Source organism: Phocoena sinus, chromosome 12 (assembly GCF_008692025.1).
Source record: "Phocoena sinus isolate mPhoSin1 chromosome 12, mPhoSin1.pri, whole genome shotgun sequence".
NCBI classification, from domain to species: domain Eukaryota; kingdom Metazoa; phylum Chordata; class Mammalia; order Artiodactyla; family Phocoenidae; genus Phocoena; species Phocoena sinus.
The window spans coordinates 78,551,273-78,572,374 of NC_045774.1; the positions used below are offsets into that span (position 1 = coordinate 78,551,273).

At 36.9% G+C, this 21,102-nt stretch overlaps 1 protein-coding gene across 7 annotated transcripts in view; it reads right to left on the reverse strand.

Moving 5' to 3' along the window:
* The window catches only part of MYO6 (myosin VI), a 144,572-nt gene that overhangs the window by 12,022 nt on the left and 111,448 nt on the right, over positions 1–21,102 (reverse strand). For 2 of the 7 annotated variants that reach the window (XM_032651164.1, XM_032651165.1), the window contains 11 exons: positions 15,606–15,736; positions 15,441–15,518; positions 13,486–13,615; positions 11,673–11,763; positions 10,815–10,965; positions 9,114–9,322; positions 8,374–8,452; positions 7,371–7,531; positions 5,283–5,321; positions 4,848–4,877; positions 2,076–2,114 (listed from right to left, as the gene is read on the reverse strand). In XM_032651164.1, the coding sequence (XP_032507055.1) occupies positions 2,076–2,114; positions 4,848–4,877; positions 5,283–5,321; positions 7,371–7,531; positions 8,374–8,452; positions 9,114–9,322; positions 10,815–10,965; positions 11,673–11,763; positions 13,486–13,615; positions 15,441–15,518; positions 15,606–15,736 (1,138 nt within the window). Of the gene's footprint in view, positions 1–2,075; positions 2,115–4,847; positions 4,878–5,282; positions 5,322–7,370; positions 7,532–8,373; positions 8,453–9,113; positions 9,323–10,814; positions 10,966–11,672; positions 11,764–13,485; positions 13,616–15,440; positions 15,519–15,605; positions 15,737–21,102 lie in introns of those variants that run through there. The other 5 variants (XM_032651166.1, XM_032651167.1, XM_032651168.1 and 2 more) reach the window with 5 other exon arrangements.

A 21,102-nucleotide genomic window follows, 5' to 3' on the forward strand; every position in this document is an offset into this window, starting at 1 on the left:
GAAATAAATACATATATTTAAAATATATAAAATAAATAATTTAAAAGTTAAATGGGGTAAGCTTTTTCGTAGCAGTGCTACTGAGCACTTAAGATTTGTTTCTATACACATAAGTTGAAATAATTATTCTAAAAATACAGGGAAAATTTCTTTTCTGTAAAAATGAACATTATTTTTCAGCAAAGGATTACACTTGCCACATAGCAGACACTCAGAATAAGCTGCAAGTGAACTTTTAAGCTCAATGTAACCAAGAAGGAATTTAAATACATCATATTTCAAGCCATGAAAAGAAGACGGCACAATATTAAAAGAACTAAATATTAAAGGACTAAAATATTGCTTCTCGGGTATCACACAAAGCATTTCCCCTTTGTGATCTACCACCTGGAAAACCTTCCTCTTAAAGAGGGGTGATCATAGTATAATACTGAAAATGAGCTCGTATTTTTCTCAGCATTCTACATTTTGAAAGACAACAGCGATCTTGGCAAGACACAGACACTCAATGAGACTGATGTTATTTAAAAGTGATGCTTGAAAATATGTGCACTCCCTCCTCAAATAAGGAAAGTTATTCCTTCAGCGTTACGCTTAACGATGAAACAAATAAGGTACTTTTGCCTCTTTAAAAGGCCTATTTATGCTTTCCTTTTAGAGAATAAAAATAACATACTTCACCCTACATACTTAAAAACTGTTAGACATGATGACTCCTAGTCACTTACAAGCCTGGCTAAAGAATAACGTGCGCCCATTTAGTCCTTCCTGCGTTTTCATGGTTAAAATCTGTTTCAAGTTTATTGCAAAACCTCTTCTTTTCATAAGCTGTGTGACTGGCCATTCTCCATGGAGCTTTTTCTTAATTGCTTTGCTCAGAAAGAGCCAGCTGTGTGTCAGCAAGGTTTCTCTACTACCCTTAACAACAAGTTATGCTTTTAACATTATTCAAATATTCTCTTTTTTGCCTACATCCTGAAACCACCATTCAGTAAACTAACAGAAAAATTATTTTTCCTTCCTAGCTCTTCTACCAGTCTTTTCTAGAAGAGTAGCTGAAATTATGGGGTTTTGTTATTGTTTTCTTTCCTCCTGAAAGAGAAAGTGAATCTACACAATATGGTTTTATAGACTCTCAGAATATATATGAGATGTTGATATACATAAGGTGTTCTGATACTTTTAAAAATCACACTGAATTCAAACTATTTTTGCTTAAAATATGTTTTTACTATTACTAACTTTTCATTCATATTACGTCAAACAAAAATACACTTGCTAAAAAAAGCATATTCAGCATCGTAAGAAGTACACAAATCCAATTCATTTAAATGCTCCCCCCCGAATCTTTGGCGTTATTAAAATAGTAAAATGAAGGTACACCTTCATTTACTGATTATTTAGACTTGTGATAAAGACAATCATGTGAAATACAGAGTAGCAAAACTGACTTTTGATTTTTAAAAATATATTAATTTTAACACTTTCAATTAACTCTGGAACTTCAGAGTTGAAAGTTAAAATGTTATTGATTCATATCCACTTGATAATGGACCAGATCCTGCTGGGAAGATATATTCCTTGGTGGCTCGACTTCTACACCGGTGGTGTTCTGCCCCTGTGCTGTGGTGGACAGGGGCTGCCTGGAGCTCCACCCTTCCTCATGTCCCCTGCAACCAGGTGCAGCGGGCCCAAGGGCAGGACGGGCTCCCCTACTGAGACTGAACTGGTAGGGGCTCATGGTAAGCCCGACAGTACTACCAACAAGGAATAGCCTCAACCAAAATGCCAATGGTATCCCCACTGAAAAATGCCAATTTAGAGGAAACACTGTTTTTTTTTTTTTTTACCTTTTTCTATGTTAGTGTGGCCTTGAGGGCACAGTCACTGCCTGAAGGCAGAGTCACATTTCTTGTACCAAAAATTTACATGGAAAGGACAGCCTACTCATATAACAGGTTCTGGTCCAAATATGTAATTTAATTTAAAAAATTAATTAAAAATATTAATTTAAAGTAATTTAAAACATATGATTTTGAGGTGACGCTCATTTCCACAAATTACACTGCACTAACCTACTCAAAATTTCTGACATTTCTTTCGCCATTTGTTCCCTATAAGAAAAATGATAATACAACATAATTAGATGAAAGACAACCATACAAATTACTTAAAAGATCTAAAAGTATAATTAAAATTTATATTTTCAACAGGATTGTTGCTTTATTAACCATACACTATTATTTTACTTCGTAAAAGTCGATAATATACCTTTCAATATATATAGCCATACAACACAGCAAAATTTTTGTTTAAACCCAGTTAAAGTTACTTGCACTTCATTTCTGCAGTAGAAACTTTTAGATAAAATCTCATGAGAGCCGTGCTTCTGTGATATTTTTATGGATAGAATATAATCAGCATGTTCTAAATGCATACAGGTAACTTGGCAGGATACAGATTCTATTCAAGGATTTTTGCACCGGGGTTGCTTAGTAAACATTAATTAGACAAGGTGTAATAGTGGTAAACCAAACGGATCTATTTTACAGTGCCAGAGTTTAAATAAGAGTCTGATATACTCAAAGCTCTAAAATTCTGAATCAAAGCATGCCTAAGAAAATTCAAATGCCTCAAGCACTTGTTAAAGATCTGAGGTGTTCTGACCTTTCAAGGATAAACACTTCCCAATGGCAAAAACTTGCTTTTCTTTTATTACCCAGAAGAGTGTTAACTTTTCTCAAAATTTGCTTAGTTCTGTGAAGTGGAATGTGCATGTCATCATGTTCATCAACTTCATTAGTATTTTATTTTCCTGACCTTTGTGCTCTTCCTTCATAATTAATCATTTTCTCATTCATTCTATTCATCAGACTCTGGTAACCTCAAAATCTTATAAGTCAGCAAAAACCAGAAGAAAAGAAGATGGCTATGTTTGCCTCAGGGCTCAGTTTTCCGGATGCCGGCCAAGAGCTGGCACCCTGATTATAAAGGAGCAAAGGACTCTCTCCATCCTTGTGAGGAACACTGGCTAAGGTTCAATGCTGACAGAGGTCTAGCCAAGCAAGCACAGTCAGAGAAAAAGTAATCTTTCAAAACTGATGATCAAGGGCAACAAACACAAAGTAAAAAAACACAAATATCATCAAATAAAATCAAACTAATAAGAATTTTCTAACTTCACGTTTCTTTTCCCACAGCAGATTTCAAGGGAATGCACAGCCTTGCAAAGCTCTCTACTCCATAGTCTGTTCATCATATGGAGATTTCATACGCAGATGCCCTCACACCACCCAGCTGGACGGGCAATCTCTACTGATTCAACATCCCACCTGAGCATGTTACTGCTCTAGGAGTTGCACCATATATACTGAATAGAAAAGGCTCCTGCATCCAGGTGTTTTTTTTCCTTCTGATTTTTCCAACCTATATGCAAATGCTCACAGTTTCACCTCAGACATAAGCTGGTTGCTAGGCTTATTTAATTCGAGCTCAAATGGTTAACTATGAAGCAGTGGATGCAACGGCACCCACTCAGAGATAGGTTTCAAAATTTGTGGTGCATTGTGGGAGCAATGATGCTATGAGAGTCCACTGCTGGCATCGGATGAGGTGAGGAGTCAGGGATGCCAAATGTCCTGCACAAGAAGAACTGCCCCACGTCCCATATGACTTTAACATAGCCACCAGACATATAGAGGTGAAACGCACATATACATATAGTTACATGTAAACTATATACACATAGTTATACATAAGTTTTACAGGTAAAACAACCCTTTTTTTGCATGGTTTTAATATTCACAGAATTTCTCTAGGAATTTCTCCACTGTTGTATAATGGAGAGGACACTGTGTTTAACTCTGCTCAGAACTTTACAAAGGACTGTTCACAATTTCGTGGCATTTAACTGACTGATACAACTGTCTTATATCAATTTGCATTTGTAGCTGCTGCACTCATGGTGATTCTACGTATATGTGAAAACATCTGAGTACCTGACTACATTTCCCTGTAGTTGTGAGCAAGCACTTTCATATTAAATATAATAAAATAAATAATTATAAATTACTGTCCTTTTATTTCTCTTTTACGTGTATTGTTTAGAGAGAATTATTAATGTAGGTTGCATCATTCATAAAGCATTTGTTATTTGGTACTGGGGTCTGACAGAGTTAAGAACCATCACTATAAGGGGTACAGTTGGAGTCCTAAAAGCTATTAAAATTCAGATTTTAAATATATTTCAAAGTTATATACATATAACACATATGTAAAAATATATGCAAAAATATATTTATGCATATGAAGTACAATTTATATGTATATCCCTATTGCTACTTAAGATTCTCTCTCTGTGGGGAGATTTTCATAACAAAAAGATACACGAGCACCAATGTTAGCATTACGTATATAACTTTAGATTATGAGCTATTTTAGATATTAGCAGAATGAACTATTACATATACGGAAAACTAAGCTATCTGCCGTGACTCAAATACTTTAAATATTTTATTTATTCTTATTTGTATCTCTACATCTACTTTTATAATGACATAAGTAAGGGATAATTAAAAACACATAAAACAAGATGGGTATTAAAGTTTAAACAAAGTGAGCAGACAGAAAGAAAGAAACCAAATCATAAACTACTGTGATTGAGCACCCAACTCCTAGGAGCAGTAAACATTTTTCCTGGGCAAAATAATAATGATGATGATGATAATGATGTAAAATTTACTTCAATGAGGAAAATGTTCCTCCTAAAAAGTAGACACAACCTAATAAAGAAGAAGAAGAAAAAAAGGTTATATGATTAAATCAGTTTTAAAAGGGAAATGACATACGGTGTCATTCTGGGTCCTGCTCCATTAATCCTGTGAAAAGAATACGTATATTTTAGTCAATACCATAACCAATTCTGAACTGTGAAAATCTGGATTGTGCCAAATTTGTATTTCAGTGACTTTGCAAATTGATTTTAAAAACTTTATTACCTCTATTTAATCTATGTATGAGAACACTCAGAATTTTAATGTTTTTAAATCTTCATTACAAATGATTAGAAAAAAATAAAGGCATTCTGTGAAAACGAAAGAGTGAATATATTACATCTAGATTAAAAAACTATTCATGTGAGGTTTGTGTGTTTGTTTTTAATAGAATCTAGATATTACTTTATAATTTAAGGTAGTGTGAAATCATTACTGTGCATCAGGATCATATGTGTAATTGATTGAGATATTTTAAAATATATTACGTATGCAGGAAACAATTCTTACTTAGAAGTTACTGGATGGGAATCCAAGCTGGAAAAGTAACTTGAAATTGTTTTGTAATGTATCACAGAATCCAAGAACATTTTCATGCCATATATTAAGAACAGAGTTACTTAGAGAGGTTCTCACTCATAAATGTGTTAGAAAGAATTCAGTGCTAACAAAGGTAACATAAACATTCAAAAACATTTAGATGTAGCCCATGGAGTAAGATAAAATTATCAAACATGGAAAATCTATAGAGAACATCATATCTACAATGAAGTGCTAATGCTTTTAGTACAGTGTTTAAAAATTAACCTGGCAGTTCAGAAGGGAAGGAGTTTATGGGGACCTGAGGGTCAGCTCTCTTCCCGGAAGACAGCTGGCAGACAGGACCTGAAGGGACAGTCCAGGGAGGGACACCATTCCTAAGGCTGTCCCACAGGAGAACTAAACTAACTCTTCTGCGGTTCAAGTCATAACTGCTTGAGTACCTCCTAATTATTTGGTAGTGGTCCCATTACCTAGTTAATTCTGTTTAACTTAAATCATAGGTAACTCCTCCCTTAAGTTAAAGGTCCTAAATGGTCCACTCTTTCTCTGAGATGACTCACATTGGAAGAAGTGCATCTTTTTGAGGATGAGAAGGAGACCACGTATGAGCCAATATCTTACTCATATTACCTGGGATGACACTGGATAGAGCTAAATATTTCAAATGCTTAAACATAGAGTTAAGCCATAAACACCAAGAATGACTCCATTAATGAGTCTCTCCCTAACAAGCTTCAACCATAATAAAGTCAGCTCGGTCAAGTGCCGGACTTCCTCACACACATCAGGGCCACTGCTCGGTCCATTAGGAGCCTGGCCTAGGCCACTAGTCAGTTATCCACAAAGGCTCCGCCAAGCCGCCCAAACACAGGTGGAAGGAACCGAACAGCAGCTGAGCGAAGTCTGCAGTTACAAAAGCCACAGACGAGCAAAAATATCTTAATTATAGTGAAATGTTAATAAAGAACCCACACAGTGAACCCAAACCAAAGAGCTTAACGATTATTATAACACATAGGCATACTCAGTTTATTTAAATGTAACTTTCACATGCAATTCAGACTCCAGAGCTCCCCGATACAATCATTTACTAGAAAAAGTGTGAAGGCAAGTTAACGTACTCTTTCCCTTCCCTATCTCTGTTTTCAGCTAAATGAAACCTAATCACCACCTTGCAATGCGGTGGACCAAGTTTTTTTTCTTTCATAATAGCAACATCTAGTATTTTAATTATTTTGTCATGAACAGTGCTCTGACATTCTGAAAAGCATGGTTACACCCATCTATGTGCCTCTCCATATATACACAATACACCTACACATAAAGGAACTCTACAAACTAGTTTGCTTTGTTTTTACAAATAAATAATAATAGTAACTACTGTTTCTACATTCTGTATTTTTAGAGAATGCATCTGTTATGGTAAAACCTTCCTGCAACTTTTAGTAAGAACTTCCGTGTTCCTCCACACTCCATACTATTTAGAGATAATTCAGAAACGTGAGGAGTCAAAATATTTCAATGTGATTAAGCTTCCTTCTTGGAAAGGGAAATCTGTTTATTCTAAATCACGGGGAAGCTGGGGGGAGCGTGTGTGTACGCGTAAAATTTCTAAAGTGTTAGGGTATATGACATATTTTTAAAATTTGCATTAGGAAAGTAATGAATTCCAACCTCAAAAATATTAAACTGGATTATAACATATTCACTGATTTTTATGCCAGTGTTGAACAGCAGATACTTAGAAATTACTTGTCTACCCTTTATACAATACTCTGATAATTTCTGCGTAAAACTTAAGATATTTTCTTAAACTACTCAAGAACTGAAATATCAACTTTAACTTTCAATAGTTTAACAGTTTGATGAAATCAATAGCTTCATTCACTTGGGTGGTGTAAAAGTGAATATAAATCATTTTTAAATGGCAAATATACCAGGGCCTAAGGAATATGATGACTCTCGCCTACCCTAACGCTGCAAAGAGGCAGGCAGGGAGGTCAAGCGGAAAAGCCCCACCCCCTCCGCCCCCACCTCGCCCCGCGGGCGCGGTACCTGCGCAGCGCCGGGTCCACCTGCGCCTCGTCGCTGATGAGCTCCGCCTCGCTCTGCGCGATCCGCAGCGCCAGCTCCCGGTCTCGGCGCTCCTGCTCCAGGACCGCCTGCTGCTGGGACTCCTCCTCCCGCTGCCGGGCCAGCTGCGCCTCCACCTCCGCCTGCCAGCACAGAAGGCCATGGCGCCCGGGCCTCCCCACTTGTTTACCTGATCATTCCCCTCCCCACGTAAAATCGTTCCATACACTTTTTTTTTTTTTTTTTTTTTTTTACTAAGAAATACGTACTGTTTAACCAGAAGTCTCTTCTGTATTATGATTAATGCTACCTCGTTCCCCAAACCAAGAGTGCACCATTCTATCACTAGAGTATGAGTCTCCCAAATATCGTATCCTTGGTGTCACCTTAACACCAACACCTACACAGCAGAGGTCAGGAATTTAAAGTGTTGGTTGTGCTCAGGATGAATCAGAAAGCTGAGACAGACAGACACTCAAATAGGGAATCAATTATTCTCAGACATGGACTTTTTAAAAGATGGGGGTAGGGAGACTATCTTAATCCTAACCTATTAATATCAGTATCTACAAAGTTATAAAATAACATTTTTAAAACATTATATAATGTAACTGAATATTGATCTGACTTTCCCCCTGTGAATAATAACCACCTAATACTTATTGAACAAGGCACTGTTCTAAATGCCTTAACACGTGTTAACTCATTTAATGCTCACAATCACTATTTATCTCCATTCCAGAGAGAGAAAACTGTGGCCCACATCGTGACTTGTGCAATGTCACAATTTCTGTCAGTGAGGGGCTGGATTTGAACTCACTTCCCTAGCTCCAAAGTCCCGTCCCATAACCACTTGAGAAACTGCCTTCTGTCTCTAGAATAAAACAATGACAATTTATACCTAGTAAATCAAGATCTTCTGTTTTGTAATTTTGTAGATTTCATTTTGATAGAAATTCAGTCTGATTGCCTACTGAGTACAGACCTGAATACGTTTTTCATCATCTTCCCTTTTCTTTCTCTCTTCCTCTTCTTGCTTTCTCTTTGCTTCCATGTCAAGTTTCCTAACAAAAAGCAGAATGCTCTTCAGAAATTTAATATAAAACAAGAAATCCTTCAGAAGAAAATTTAACTATTAATAAAGGTTACAAAATGGGAAGTCAAATAACCTCCTGGCTATATACATTATCAACTTATTTTGAAAAATAAAATAAAATCTAACTCTACTGACAGTAGTTCTTCAGAAACAAAACAAATACAATTATATTCCATAACCTTTAACATCTTTGGATTAACTTGGTTACCAAGCTACTTGTAAGGTCCTGATCACACTGCTTCTCTCTACTCCTTCTCCAATTAGACAATCTTAGATTCCTTCCGTCTGCCCTACTATGGCAATCTTCCAAAATGCCATCAGTTTTTAAACTGCAGAAAAGAAGTACCTTCTTCCTAGATTATAAAATAATATGAAAGTCATAGTTTTAAAAAGAACTCAAGTAATCCTCAGGTGTAAGAGTTTAACCAAAATTCAGATTACAGTTAGAATCATTTTATGTTATGATTGTAAAATGAGCTTACTTTCTCCATTTTCAAACTTATTCTAAAACTAGTATTTAAAAATACGAATATGACTTTTAAAAATAAGAATATTCATTGACCACCATCAACACAAAGAATTCACTGTCCTGTCGGCTTCTAACTCAAGGCGACAACATAAACCCTTACATCCGCCTTTCCTCCTCCTCCTTTCTTCGACGTTGTTCATCTTCTTCACGTCTTTTCCTTTCTTTTTCCATTTCTTCTTGGATACGCCTCAGCCTTTCTGCTTCCTCTTCCTGCTGCTTTTTTTTCTGTAATGCACTGAGGAGGACCTCTGAGCTTTTAACTAGCGCATCATATTCGTTCTGTATTTGTTCCCTTGTCATCATGGTGGACTTAAAGAAACAAAACAATGGACATGTACTTAAAAAGTTATCTCTTCTGTTGCACAACGATGTGAATATACTCAACACTACTGAACTGTACATTTAACAAATGGTTAAGATGGTAAGTTTAATGGTTTGTGTTTTCACCACAATGAAAAAAAACCCAACATGCACATATACAAAGACTGGAAAAGCTGGTAAGCAGTAAGCCCATTATCTTTTCATACTGTTTAAATATTAAATATTCAAAAAATTTTTTAAAGTTATCTCTATGCAAAAATATTTGCGTCTATTTCCTATCAATCAAGTAATCAAATATCTAAGGGTATACTGTGCACAGCCTAATACACTGTAATTCAAAGTTATTTTTGAAGGAATGATTAGCTAATTCTGCCAGAGTTTACTACTCTTTAACAACAGTGTTCAAATAATACCTCAGGAATATTTAAAAAATTATCAACTACACCCAAAACTGATGGATGATTTTCTTAAATGTGGCTGGGTTGATTTTAATTGATTTAATACCACATAAATGGGGATGGCTCTTGACAGATTTGCAAAATCAGCTAAGGCTATCCAAAGCATTTTCATTTTTCTCTTGACTTCTTTCTCCATTCTTCCTCCAAGATTCATCATTGTCTACATAAAATATCTGTAGAAAACATCGTAAAAGCCTCGCTTTGAGGTATTATATCCCACATAATTGCACTGAATCATGAAAGTAGATGAGAAAAACATTAAGATCCTAAAGTACAACAGAAAAAGATATGAAGAGACAGATGGAACATAACTAACAAACAAGCACATAGAAAAAATTTTCAGTCCCACTAGTAATCAAATGGAAATCAAAATCGAAAAAAAGAGGCCCCCTTTTTTTGGCTACAAAATATGGAGGAAAACTGTTACTTCCTAACAGTTAAGTAATTTATGATATAGCCTATATGAAGCTAACGGAATAACAGGAATGAGGCACTAACATAAGGAGAGGGATACAAAATTAAATGTACATGATAAGAACTCTGCAAAAATATGTACATATAAACTAAGCTTGAGAGGAATATGCAACAGTGTAATAGTTGAATGTGTTCGTGTGTGTGGGGTAAGGATTTGGGGGTGATTTTCTCCAGATTTTCAATAATATTACATTACTTTTATAGTTTAAAAATTAGTTTCTGAAAGTAGAAAAAGATGAAACAAAATTAATATGCATTAATCCTCTCTCAGTAATGATTCTGCAAAAGCTTACCAACAGAGTATAGTATTTTAGTTAGTATTTTGGAAAAATCTTTCCTAGCAACAGATGAACTGCACAAAAATTGTCTTCTTTTTTTTTTACTATGAAAATTTTCAAATATAGAGTAAATAATATGTTGAGCATCACTTATCTCTGAGACTCAACATCTTTAACGTTTTGTATCTTTAAAAAAAGGACAATACCAATAACAAAAGGTATTAAAAATGATTTTCAAAGGTCCAAGTCATTTGGATTAAAATTACATACCTTAATTTTGGCCATTAAAGCATCAATAGAAATTTCAAGGTCCTCGACCTGTTTATTCATCTCTGGTTTTCCATCTTTCAATGCACTTACTACTTCGTTAAATTTATCAAGCCGTTTCTTCAGTGTGCCCACCTTAACCAGGCCATCAATGCTGTAAAGATAACAACACTTCATCAGAGTTTAATTTCACCACTGAATGCTGCAGACAGATTTTTCATTTTAATAAAATACCAAACATATTGTTAAACAGAGTATTTCACTTCTGTTTTCACGTCATTCAATAGTCTCTTTTTTTAGATCTTTTGTTGAGGGTAAAAGGAATCATCCAATATGGATGTGAATGACATTAATATGTGTCAGCAAGACTTAAGCCTTCTATACTTGCACTGAAAAATTTGAGAATTCAAATTACAGAAAAACTTAAAAGAGGAGAATCAAGTAAGAAGTAGAGACTAAACTGACAGTGAGACAATATAATTCCTACAGGTAATCTTGAAAATTATGGTCAAAATATTAATGAGATGTTTTTAAAAACAATGTCAATTTGACATTTATCAATAAACTGAAGTCACTAAAATAATCAGAATAAAACAGCTTCTTTCAACCTTTTACAGCGTTTACATTTTTCTAAGCTACTTCAAATCCTTTTATAGAATGAGGCAAGTAATGAATTAATGAAGCAATTAATTAACTAATGTCCAATAAATAACATGAATAACAGACTAATACATCTTTTACAAAGAACATGAGAAAAAAGGAAACTCTGTGAGTATGCAAACTGCTCTTCATTATGACTTTATGCCATGTTATATTAGGGTAAATAGGTTTTTTGGATTCTTTAGGCTCTATTCATCTTACCGAGGTTTGTGTCGTCTTTTGCAAAGCCACATTCGAACAGTTTTCTGCATTTTAATGCAAGCTTCAGCTCGATATTTTATTTTGTTTTTCACTATGTGTAAGAGGAAAATATAATGACAGAAAATTATTTACTTTAAATCAGACATACAGGATTTTTAAAAACCATTCATTTCCACAAAGCAATTCTCAAGAAACACAAAATCTTGATGAACATATTATATCAGACATCAAAACTGGCAAGTTTAACATTTCTTTAGTTCTTTATACTTCTTAAAATAAAAAGCATATCATGTATATGGCTAGGTGTACATTTTAAATATATTATCTCCTCGTTACGCTACATGAATGCGTCCCAAATTGTCTTAGGTAATACTGGTCTAGGAAATGTTAACAGGCGTGTCTTGAAAAAAGGATTCACCTGTCAAATGAACTCAGGAAAAGCTATGCGCTACACCTCCTTCTGGAGATTCACAATGAACATACTGAGCGAGGCCTCTAAGAATCCTACAATAAAGGACTCGGCTTAACTTCAGTTAGTCGATATCCGAGACTGATCTGACCCGGAGACATTTTTTTCAGAGGTTCCCCATTAACATGCTGCAAAGATCCTGTCTACTTACTGACTTGACCACTGCACAACACAGTCCACAAACGAATAGTACAGTAGAAATAATTTTAATATAATATGTTTTCCATCACAATGCAATGTTTAAAGCTGAAGGCATTTAACTATAGTGACAAGAATGTTCATATTTCACTTGGAAAGTGATGGGAAAAGACCTTCTGTTGTCTTTGTATTATTATTATAGTTTTGTTTTTATTTATATCACAATTGACTAACAAAAGACCTCATGATAGCATGCACGTTGCTTGCACGATTCCTTTTCATTAGGTCAAAGGAATGTTTTTTTATTAATAAGCAGCAGTGTACTGAACCCTCTTCACGTGCCTAGCACTGTTCCAGGTACCGTGGAGGGTATGGCTGGGGCGGGGGATTATAAATTTAACCAAGTTACTAACGATACTCCCTACAACTAAAGGTTTGCTACAGACCATCAGGTAACCCAAAATTATTCTGTCCCTCGTCCTTGTTTTGGGTCAGAGATAAGTAGTTGCTACAATATTTTAAGACTTTAGACTTTGCCCTTTATGAAAGGAAGCTGTAATCAAAGGCTTTTAGTTAGAGACTCTGGGAAGATAAGTCTGGGAAGCCAGGAAAACCAGTCTGGGAGCCACTGAAGTTACCATGCAGGCTGGGGAGAGGGGCTCCAGTAAGGCAGTGGCAATAAAGAGTAAAGAATGTACAGTGTCTGGAGGGGGAATCGACAGAGCTTGCTGACTGGCATGATTCCAGGGACAAGAAGAGACAATTACGACTGGGACACTTTTAGCGTGTGTATTCTGGTGATGCCATGGGGGCGGAAAGAAAAGCTCTGGTTTTAGTCTGAGAGACTGGGGTACGGTGTGGGGAGCAGGGGAGAAAAGGAGAGGAAAGGAGGGGAGGGGGGAAGAATCAAGACAGTGAGTTCTGGGTTTTTTTTTAAGGTCGTGATGAAGTTAATTATCATATAATGCATTCAATTAAAGAAGGTTAAGTATCATACACTCAAAAAACTTAAAAAAGAAAAGTCCACAGGTACTAATTTATTACATACTACATGTAAGGCATTAGGGGAGGAACCAGGGACACAGCCTGAATAAGCGACACGGTCCCTGTTGTCTAGCGCTCACCACTGAGACAAATGTATAATATTCCACAAACCAGTTCATTTCCAAAATAATTGCGTATCTCGGAGTGGAAGGAAACACCTACGTTTGATGACAGACAGTGAGCACCACTGAACCTTCTTCCAGCGACTGCAGATGAGCCAGTGATTGACCCTCTTGACCAGCTCTGCTAAGTGGTCAGGGTCGGACTTCATAATCTGGTCAAATTCTGCAAACTAGGAGATAAAGTCATTGGCTAACAGTATCAAAAGACAGATAGATGTGTTTAAACACACAGAGAGATACAAAATAACTGTAACTCAAATCCAAAATCTAGCTTTCTGGAAGTGGTCACAAGCCTATCACACAGACATGTCTCAGTGGGGTACACAGCAAACCCAAGCACACTTGGCTGAATTTTGCTGTCTTTCTCCTCCTTCCTCCAGGATCTTTTTTGCAGTGGTTGGGCTGCGGGGGTTACTCACTGCTAGTTAGCAGACTCAATAGGAAAAGTAGAAAAAGAATCTTAAATGACCACTGCAGATGGTTAGCCAAAAGGTTTTATGGAAAAAAGAATGAAAAAAAGGTCTACTGTCTCTCTGAACTGGCTCATCCATATTCTGAGATCACTGGAGAAGTGAAGGTCAGCTCTATAAAATCAGGTACCACCAAAACTACTGTGTCTCGCCCAATCCCCACCTTTATTTTGGTCAGAGATAAGAAACTGCTACTAAGAGACACACAACACAAATAAAACATCTACAAGGTTATTAAATAAGAAAATGCATTATTTCCACAATTTACCACCGAATTACATATTGATTTCTATCCTTTACCAAATATCCCACTACAGTATATTGAAGATGTCACACATCTATCAAAATAACAGCTTCTTATAATCGAAATTAAATTAAAGGTAATATAATGAGATTAAAGATCTTTGAAAATCTGCCTTGCGCTTTCACTGTATCCTTCTGACTGATTAATTTTTCTAGAGGCAAATAAGACCAAGTGCTTTCTCTACCAAGCTCTTAATTCTAAAATAATTACTACAGTCCTGAAAGGAGAAATGTTGAGTTTATGATAAATACGTGTGATTACAGCTAAGCCAACTATGAATACTTATATTCTTAACTTTTTTTCTTTTATAGGAGATCATATAAGTTCTCTGCAGTAAAAATATTCACAGGAAAGTGCATACATTTGGTAATGCATTACACAGATTTCATTTCATGCCCCAAGATGTGAAATCAGATTTATTTATTATGATTAATTTAGCCTTCAAGGAACCAGAGATATTTATTAACGATTTTGCTAAGTCAAACAAGTATAGTTGTCTATTATATAATAACAATTGTGTTTAAAATTATGAGAATGCAATATTCAATCAATATTAAAGGAGTCAGGAATGGTGAAAATATTATGAACAGATTGTGAAGAGCATTTAAGTATTTCTGTATTGTATATATTTAGTTATGAAATATTCTATAACTCCATTTTGTATCCTAGTACAGGACTAGTACAAGAATCTGTAAATACTAAAACTATGGGTAGCCGAAGAAAATTATGTTACATACAGAAGTATTTATACAGTCATTCCTTCTACGATTTGATAGAAGTCAGCACAGACTCCTGTCCAATTTTCTGTATGTTACACATCTATCAAGCTCTAATAGATCTCATTCTCACAATGAAGACTCAAAAGTATTGTGAATTTTTTAATTATTGAAGACTGAATATGTTTTAGAAAAGCTTTCAACTTGTTTAAAACAGAAGCATCTCAGGTTAACCCTTATTTAAGTAATTTTGAATTTAAGTAAAAAATTCAACTAAACAATCCTCTGATTCCAATACTTCCAAAGCTGAAAAAAAAAAAACAGAACCCTGTACAGAGTACTATACAGTGTAAACTTCTCACCAGTGGGAAAATTGTGTGTATGTGTATCACACACATATGCATGCTCTTTAAGAATAACATAAATCACTGAACACTTAAAAATATTCACTGACTCCGACTATCCATATTAATTATGTTAAAGTTTAAAATAAAAAGGTACTTACCTTGCCAGGTCTAAAAAATACTTTTGTTAACCCAAACTTGTAGTCGATTTCATTTAAGCCCAAAGCTTTAAAAAGAGCCTGAAAAATGAAATTTAAATGCCAATTAGGAATTAATAAGAAAGACAGTTTATAGCTAAGATATCTCAATTTAGGTAGTGTTTGTACCTTACAAAATAGTCTTGGATCTAATCTTGCGAGTTTATCTGGCATATACTTTTTATACATGTTGTAGAGTTCGTGAAATGAAGCTCGCGATGGGAAACCGCCCTGCATCAAGTCCAAAACAGACACCATACCTACATTCATAAACAAACAGAAGTTTTACTGCCAATCACTGTGCACAAGTCCAAGGATAACTTGAAAATGATCAAAGAATTTTATAAATTAAAAGGGGTAATTTACAGAAATTATCAGCAATGAAATATTACATAGAAAATATCATACTTATACTCAATACGTCCCAGCTTACCCACCACCTAAAAGCTACTGTAGCCAAATTTCATCGAAAACTAGCTTGACCAACTATTCTCTAGAGACAAACGACTGGTCTCTAAAAAATTCAAATGTAGTTTGTATCTTTTTTTTCTGCTGGAACCCTTTGTGTCACAATCGCGGTATACAAGGAAAAGACCTGCATTAGGCTATTTTCCAAGTCCTGAGGTTGCTTTTGGAACAAGATTCCCGGTAAGAGTCTCCAACACAAAGTCAAACACATTCCCCGATTCTCACCAGTGCTTCAAGCAAACGGAGAACACATTCTTAGTGGGAGAGTAAACCAGTGCAACCATTTCAGATGGCAGTTTGGAATATTTATTTATATTATTAAATTAATCTTAAGTGTTAATAACAGATATCTATCCCTTTGACTATTTTCCACTTTGATGAATCTATCCTACAACTTGTCACGTATGTGGGCAAAGATATGCACAGAGAAGGTCTCTACATGTTCACTGGGTCACTGTTGGTAACAGAAAACACAGAAATCACTTAAATATTAATTATGTTATTCCAATAATTTAGTAACAATTAAATTATGTTATAACCATATGATAGAATATGATAGATTTATTAAAAATAACTGGGCAGAGGTTTAACAAGTATGAAAAATATGTCCAAGACACAGAGTTAAATGGTCACCCCTGAGAAGTGAGACTTCTTTTTACTTATATTATTCTGTACCATTTCATTTTTATTACAGTGAACATATATAGCTATTATAACTTAAATATAATAAATATATATTATATGCAATAGATAATTTATATATAATACTATAACGTATAACATATGTATTATAATTAAACAAAGTTTAGTATTAAATTAAACATAATATTAAATTAAATTTAATATAATATAATGGAACATATAAACGCAATTATTCCTATGGAGAGTTCAGATCTAGATTTAGTTTTTGGTTCTGCTTGGAGAAATAAAAGTAAGGTTTGGTTGATATTGTCACAATTGTTGCCCATTTTATTTATATCAAAAAAACAAGTACCCTTAGAAATGTGTGCATCCCAACCTCTGAGTCCCTTGGCTTGCCCTGTAGCTGCAGACAACTAGGCTCACAGAAGTACATTAAGAATTTCATGGAGCTTAACAAATTACCAAGTCTAAGGCTGCTTTCTCCACACTTAAAGCTAATTTACACTAAAGATCTTTTGATGCTTAAAAAAAGTAAAAATCACCAAACCAAGTACTCTCCCTTCTAGAGATTCCCATGGCCTGGCTCTTCCTCGGGGAGTTTGGTGAAGAGCTTCCTCAGGGAGTCTGGTGAAGAGCCAGGTTTGCAGTCCCGGCTGGTCATCCTCAGAAGCCCTCTTTGCTACCACAGACGGGGCAGCAGAGCCCCGAGGTTAAAGAAAGAAGACCCGCCTTCTCTCACCTTCCCCCACTTTGCCCTGGGGTTGGCTGATCAGAAGATAGACACTTTAGTAAAAGCTGTCCTCAATTAATTCTCCTTAAATTGGAAAAAAACGGAAATGGAAAGGCAAAGTATTACAGAAATCAAATCTTAAATGTCATTTTTTTTTTTAGAAAACTTCATAATTATTTTTCTTTCCACCAGTTATTGGTATTTTTTGCTTTTTCTCATTACCTAGCCACATAACTAGAACCAATTCTATGCCATTTTACTATTATAAGTACTATAAAAAAAATCAGACTATTATGAATTGGTGGCATCTATTAAACTGCCAACAGATCTTAACATGTTAAAATACACTGCTTACTGAAAGAGGAATCCCAGCTAAAGCATCAGTGAGCCCACACTCTGCTAATCTAATGGTATATATAGCTAAATCTAAACACACTTGACTTGCCAGGACACTGGATGCTCACTTAGGAAATAAATGACATTATATTAGGCTAAACAAATCGTAAAGAGAAATTCAAATGAAAAAAATAGTCAAAGTAAAAATGATCTGAAGAAAATATTACCAAAATACATCTATACATATGTAGGAATAAAACAGACATCACTTATTTAACTTTCTAGTATTTGTTAAAGTTAGTCACAAATAAATCTTTTTATTTCCTAGACTGTGCATTTCATTCAACAAATATTTACTAAGTCTAGTACATGCTTTGCGCTGCCAGGAAGCGGGAACATGCATACAAGCCAAAACAGACAGTTTCTGCCCTCGAGAGGTTTACAGATTAGAGAAAGGAGAAAATAAATAAAATTTATGACTGTGAAATGATGGTGCTAGGCACCCTTTACTCAGGCCCCCTTCCTAGTTGGGGGCTTCCATAAAGAAATGACAACTGAGCGCAAATGTGAAAAATAAGACAAAGGGGAGATAAGAGCTTCTCATACGGGAAGCAGCATGTGCACAGGCCCCGGGAACAGAGGGAATACGGAGCATTTAAGGAACTAAAGCAAAGGCCGGAGTGACTAGAGAATGGAGAGGAGAGAGAGAAAACAGAGGAGGTTACAGACCATGTGGGGCCTCATAAGCTACGAGGACTCTGCTCTTTACCCTAATCATAATCAGAAGCCACTGCAGCATTTTAAGCAATAAAAAGACATGCTCAGATTTGAGCTGTAAAGCAGTAGTTCTGGATGTATGTGAAGAACAGACCGAGCAGATGTGAGGAGAATACTTAGGAAACTTCAGCAAAAAGCCAGGTGAAAGATGGTGACAGCTTGGATTAGGGAGCACTAAGGCTCACTGTCTACTAGGAGAGTAGACCTTAAACGTTCTCCCAACAAGCAAGCAATGGTAATTATATTACCTCACGGGACTCTGAGCTAACACTATGGTGGCAATCCTTTTACAATACGTTAGCGTATCAAGTCAACACATTGCACAACTTGGACCTGCAAAATGTTATATGTCAATTACATCTCAGTAAATCTGGAGGAGTAAAAGACACACTCTTTAGGTCATATAAAAGGTCCTTGGGGAGACTTAGATTGAGAATATGTAGCTAGGTTGTCCAGTGTGACCGTTGCTAGGCACAGGCTCTGTAGCTGCACTAGCCACATGTGACTATTTATATTTAAATTTAAAAAAATTAAAATTAAATACAAATTAAAAATTCAGTACCTAAGTCATACTAGTCACATTTCAAGAGCTCAGTAGCCACAAGTATCTAGTGGCTACCATACTGGACAACACAGGCCTAGAATATGTCCACCTCCATGGAAAGTTATACCGAACAGCACTGATCAAGAGGGAGAAGGAGAACAGGCCTAACCCAGAGCTTAAAAAACTCTAACAAATAATATCTAGGTAGAAGATGACCCTGCAGAGGAGGCAGGAATGGCCAGAGAATTCAAAGGAGAGGCAGGGACACACGCTGTTTTAGGCGCTGAGGAAAGGCTATGTTATGGGGATGGGGTAGAGGCAAATGCTGCTGGACTCCACTGAGATGAGGGTCTGAGGAAACGTGTGATTCAGGGTCAAGGGAATCACTGGAAACCTTATCAAGAATTATTTTGTTGGAAACTGAATTCACTCAGGTTAAAGAGCAAGTGGAAGGCAGGACACTGAGAAAGCAAGAAGAGAATATTCTTGGAGAGAAAAGCAAAAACTGGAGAAAAGAAAGTGAGGCCAGAGATAGGGAGGCAGCTGGACGGGAATGTCCGTGAGAGGGAGTGAAGATGAGGTGTTTTTTTGTTTGTTTTTGTTTTTGTTTTTTGCGGTACGCGGGCCTCTCACTGCTGTGGCCTCTCCCGCTGCGGGGCACAGGCTCCGGACGCGCAGGCTCAGTGGCCATGGCTCACAGGCCCAGATGCTCCGCGGCACGTGGGACCTTCCCGGACCGGGGCACGAACCTGCGTCCCCTGCATCGGCAGGCGGACCCTCAACCACTGCGCCACCGGGGAAGCCCGAAGATGAAGTTTTGATGGGATTGAAACCGTCTCAGAGCTTCAATACAATGGGATTAATGAAAAGGCAGGAAGGGATAGATCCAAAGAACTACAGTCTCAATGATGAAGAGAGGCACTTCCTCCTTTCTACCAGGAGGGCAGTTGTGCAGGTAGAAGAAGTGTTTGGTAGCACACAGGTAAGGCTTTCAGCTTTTTAGTAAAAAGAGGTGAGGCTGCCTGTTAGCAGAAGCTCAGAGACTTGAGCAGAGCAGGGTGGGTCTGACGGGTCCGGGGAGAAACAGAACCTGCTGGCCAGGGAAACTTGGTGGGGCGGGTAATGCGAGCCCTTTGAAGGTTAGTAATCATGAATTTGTAACAGTGCCAATCTATCTTGCCCACTTTCTCTGTGCAGATGAGGACAAAGGACAAAACTAGATTCACAAACTGCTAAGGTTTCGTGAGAAGGGTCAAGGGTAGATGTAGCTGTGGGAAGCCCAAAGCTTATATAATTAGGGGAGGGCACTTTAAGAAAAAAAAGTATGAAATTACAAAAGCATACAAAATCAGGTTCAGGGTTTTGATAGGAACTCATTTAAATAAGGCACCCTGAAGCTAAAGCGACCAGTAGCTTTCTAATAAATCTGCCTCTAAGGGAAGCAAGATAAGGAGTCGGGGAGGCAAGAGAGTTTCCGGAAGTGTCCCAGGCCTGAATCAGCGGGACAGGCAGGGGTGGTGTGGGAGGGATGGACGATGGGCACGGGGAAGGAAAACAGGGAGTCCAGGGCCCAAGACTTGGGTGACTAAGCACAGGCAGAATGTGGCCGGGTGAGGGGTAGAAAGTGATAGTTTAACCAAGTGCAGAAAAGTTCCACAGAAGCCGAGGGTATTGTGTTGATTTTTTTTTTCTTTTGTTTTACAAGTAGTGGAGTGGGAAGCAAGGACATCAAAACCGGACTTCCCTGGTGGCACAGCGGTTAAGAATCCGCCTGCCAATGTAGGGGACACGGGTTCAAGCCCTGGTCCAGGAAGATCCCACATGCCACAGAGCAACTAAGCCTGTGCGCCACAACTACTGAGCCTGCACTCTAGAGCTCGCGAGTCACAACTACTGAGCCCCAGTGCTGCAACTACTGAAGCCCGCATGCCTAGAGCCAGTGCTCCGCGACAAGAGAAGCCACTGCAATGAGAGGCCCACGCACTGCAACGAAGAGTAGCCCCCGCTCACCGCGACAACTAGAGAAAGCCTGTGCACAGCAACGAAGACCCAACACAGACAAAAGTAAAAATAAATTTAATTAATTAAAAAAAAAAAAAAGGACACCAAAACCCACCGCCTGACCCAGT